We start from the raw sequence: 2,144 nt of genomic DNA on the forward strand, positions 1-2,144 counted from the left end.
GGGACCCAGCGGTGGTGCCCTCGGGAGTAATAGAGCCTTGTTTCCATGTGTGTCTCTGTAGGTCAGAGGACTCCTTCAAACAGTACTTCAGTGAGATGCCCTGGCTCGCTGTCCCCTACACCGACGAGGCCCGGCGGTCACGCCTCAACCGGCTGTATGGGATCCAAGGTAGGCATTCCCACACCACGGCGCTTCTTGGAAACCTGCTCATCCGGGCTCACCACGTCTTTGGCTTTCCTTTCAGAGGGAAAAGAACCTTTTTATTTCCATGAATGTTCACTTGCTTTACCATCTTCAAAATGACATGTGGTGAATTTTATATTACGTGGGTTATACTGTTTTTTAAGCAAAGTATTTTCCCAGGGGAGGCAGCTACTCCTCCCCCTCACCAGCTCCCCAGTGACTTGGCCAAAACCCCATCCCGTGGGTTTTACTCTCAAACAGACCTGAGAGTAGTCTGGTTCCATCACTCAGATGCTTTGAGCCTCAGTTTCCTCATCTGCGAAACGGGGGTGCTACATCGCTGCCACAGGACTTGCTGGGAACACTGACAGGAGAATGTATATAAAGCACTTCCCATGATTCCTGTAGCGTAATGGTGAGGGCTGCGTGGGTATTACTTTTAGGTGAGACAGTTGGTTTCCTGAGAGTGTAGCAAACGAGGACTTGGAGTATTGATCATGTTTTTCAGAAACAACGATCATTCGTGAGGCAAACGGGGTTCTTGTTCTTTACTGTGTGAATACCTCCATCCAGCCTGCACACGGCCAGGTGTTTTCTTGGCAAAGCACTTAACTAGCCTGTGAAGAGTTAAACTCATTCTCTTTGTATCAGCAGTGCCAGAGCCTGGTCGACCCTCGGTGGGTACAGCGAATGTTTGCGTTCTCAGTGCCCCTTGTGTTACATGGGGAATGGGAAAAAATTAAGATGTTCCTCCAAATCCCACAGCTTATGGGGGAACTCATCTGATCCTTTCATCTTTTTCTTCACCATTTACAGTAAGCATGTATGACTTTGTTTGGAGCTAAAGTTTCAAAAAATACTTTATTTTAAATCGGTGCTTCTCAATTTCAAATGTGCCTCTAAGAATTGCCTGGGGATCTTGGGAGCGTGCAGATTCTGATTCAGTGGGTCTGGGGTGGCCCACATTTTTAGGGAGCCCCAGGTGGTGCTGATGCTGCTGTCCAGGGTATTAATAGTCTAGGTCTATTAATTTTTTTAAATCTTCACCCAAGGATATATTTATTAATTTTAGAGAGACAGGGAGAGAGAGAGAAAGAGGAAGACATGGATGTGAGAGAGAAGATCAATCAGTTGCCCTCCACATGCGCCCCCACCAGGGATTGAACCCCCAACTTAGGCATGTGCCCTGATTGGGAATGAAACTCGCAACCTTTGGGTACATGAGACGATGCTCCAACCAGCTGAGTCAACCAGCCAGAGCTACGTCTATTAATTTTTTGAGAATGTTGGGGGCTCATACCTCCTATTAATAAAAAAGATGAGAGCAGTTCCCTTTCCAAAGAGAAGTCGAGTAACATGACTTTGTTCACTGGTCTAGAAGGAAAAGCACCAAGTTGCTTGGGGACCTTAAAGGAGACGCCACAGGCTTGTTTCCTCCCCGCACTCTGCTTGCAGAGACACTGAAAGCTCAGGTGCGCTTTGGTGGGCAGCACAGGGTGGAATTGCTACTTCCTGGGGATCAGTAAAACTTCATCTCTCCATTCATTCATTCATTCATTCATTCATTCATTCATTCATTCAACAGATGCTTGCTGAATGACTTTGAGCAAGTTACTTAACCTCTTTTATCAGTAAAATTTGGAAGTTTCAATGTTTGGCACAGAGTCGGCACTTAATAAGTATTTAACTGACCAGCTCAGGAAAAAAAGGGAAAATTAGATTTTACAACCTAAAACAGATAAACTGTTGGGTGTCAAAAACCTTAAACAGCCCTGGCTGGTTTGGCTCAGTGGATAGAGCGTCGGCCTACAGACCAAAGGGTCCCAGGTTCAATTCTGGCCAACAGCACATGCCTGGGGTTGCAGGCTCGATCCCCAGTGGGGGGCATGCGAGAGGCAGCCAGTCAATGATTCTCTCTCATCATTGATGTTCTGTCTCTCTCTCCCTCTCCCTTCCTCTCT

The 2,144-nt window shown here is 46.8% G+C and overlaps 1 protein-coding gene across 1 annotated transcript in view; it reads left to right on the forward strand.

Moving 5' to 3' along the window:
* LOC102422574 (nucleoredoxin-like) overlaps positions 1 to 1,022 on the forward strand; it is a gene marked incomplete at its 5' end in the record, with an annotated part of 6,093 nt that extends 5,071 nt beyond the window's left edge. The window contains one exon of the mRNA XM_006108441.3: positions 62 to 1,022. Within this exon, the coding sequence (XP_006108503.2) occupies positions 62 to 272 (211 nt within the window). The remainder of the gene's footprint in view (positions 1 to 61) is intronic.
* Positions 1,023 to 2,144: the final 1,122 nt, after the last annotated feature.

Source organism: Myotis lucifugus, unplaced genomic scaffold, assembly GCF_000147115.1.
Source record: "Myotis lucifugus unplaced genomic scaffold, Myoluc2.0 scaffold_2323, whole genome shotgun sequence".
NCBI lineage: Eukaryota > Metazoa > Chordata > Mammalia > Chiroptera > Vespertilionidae > Myotis > Myotis lucifugus.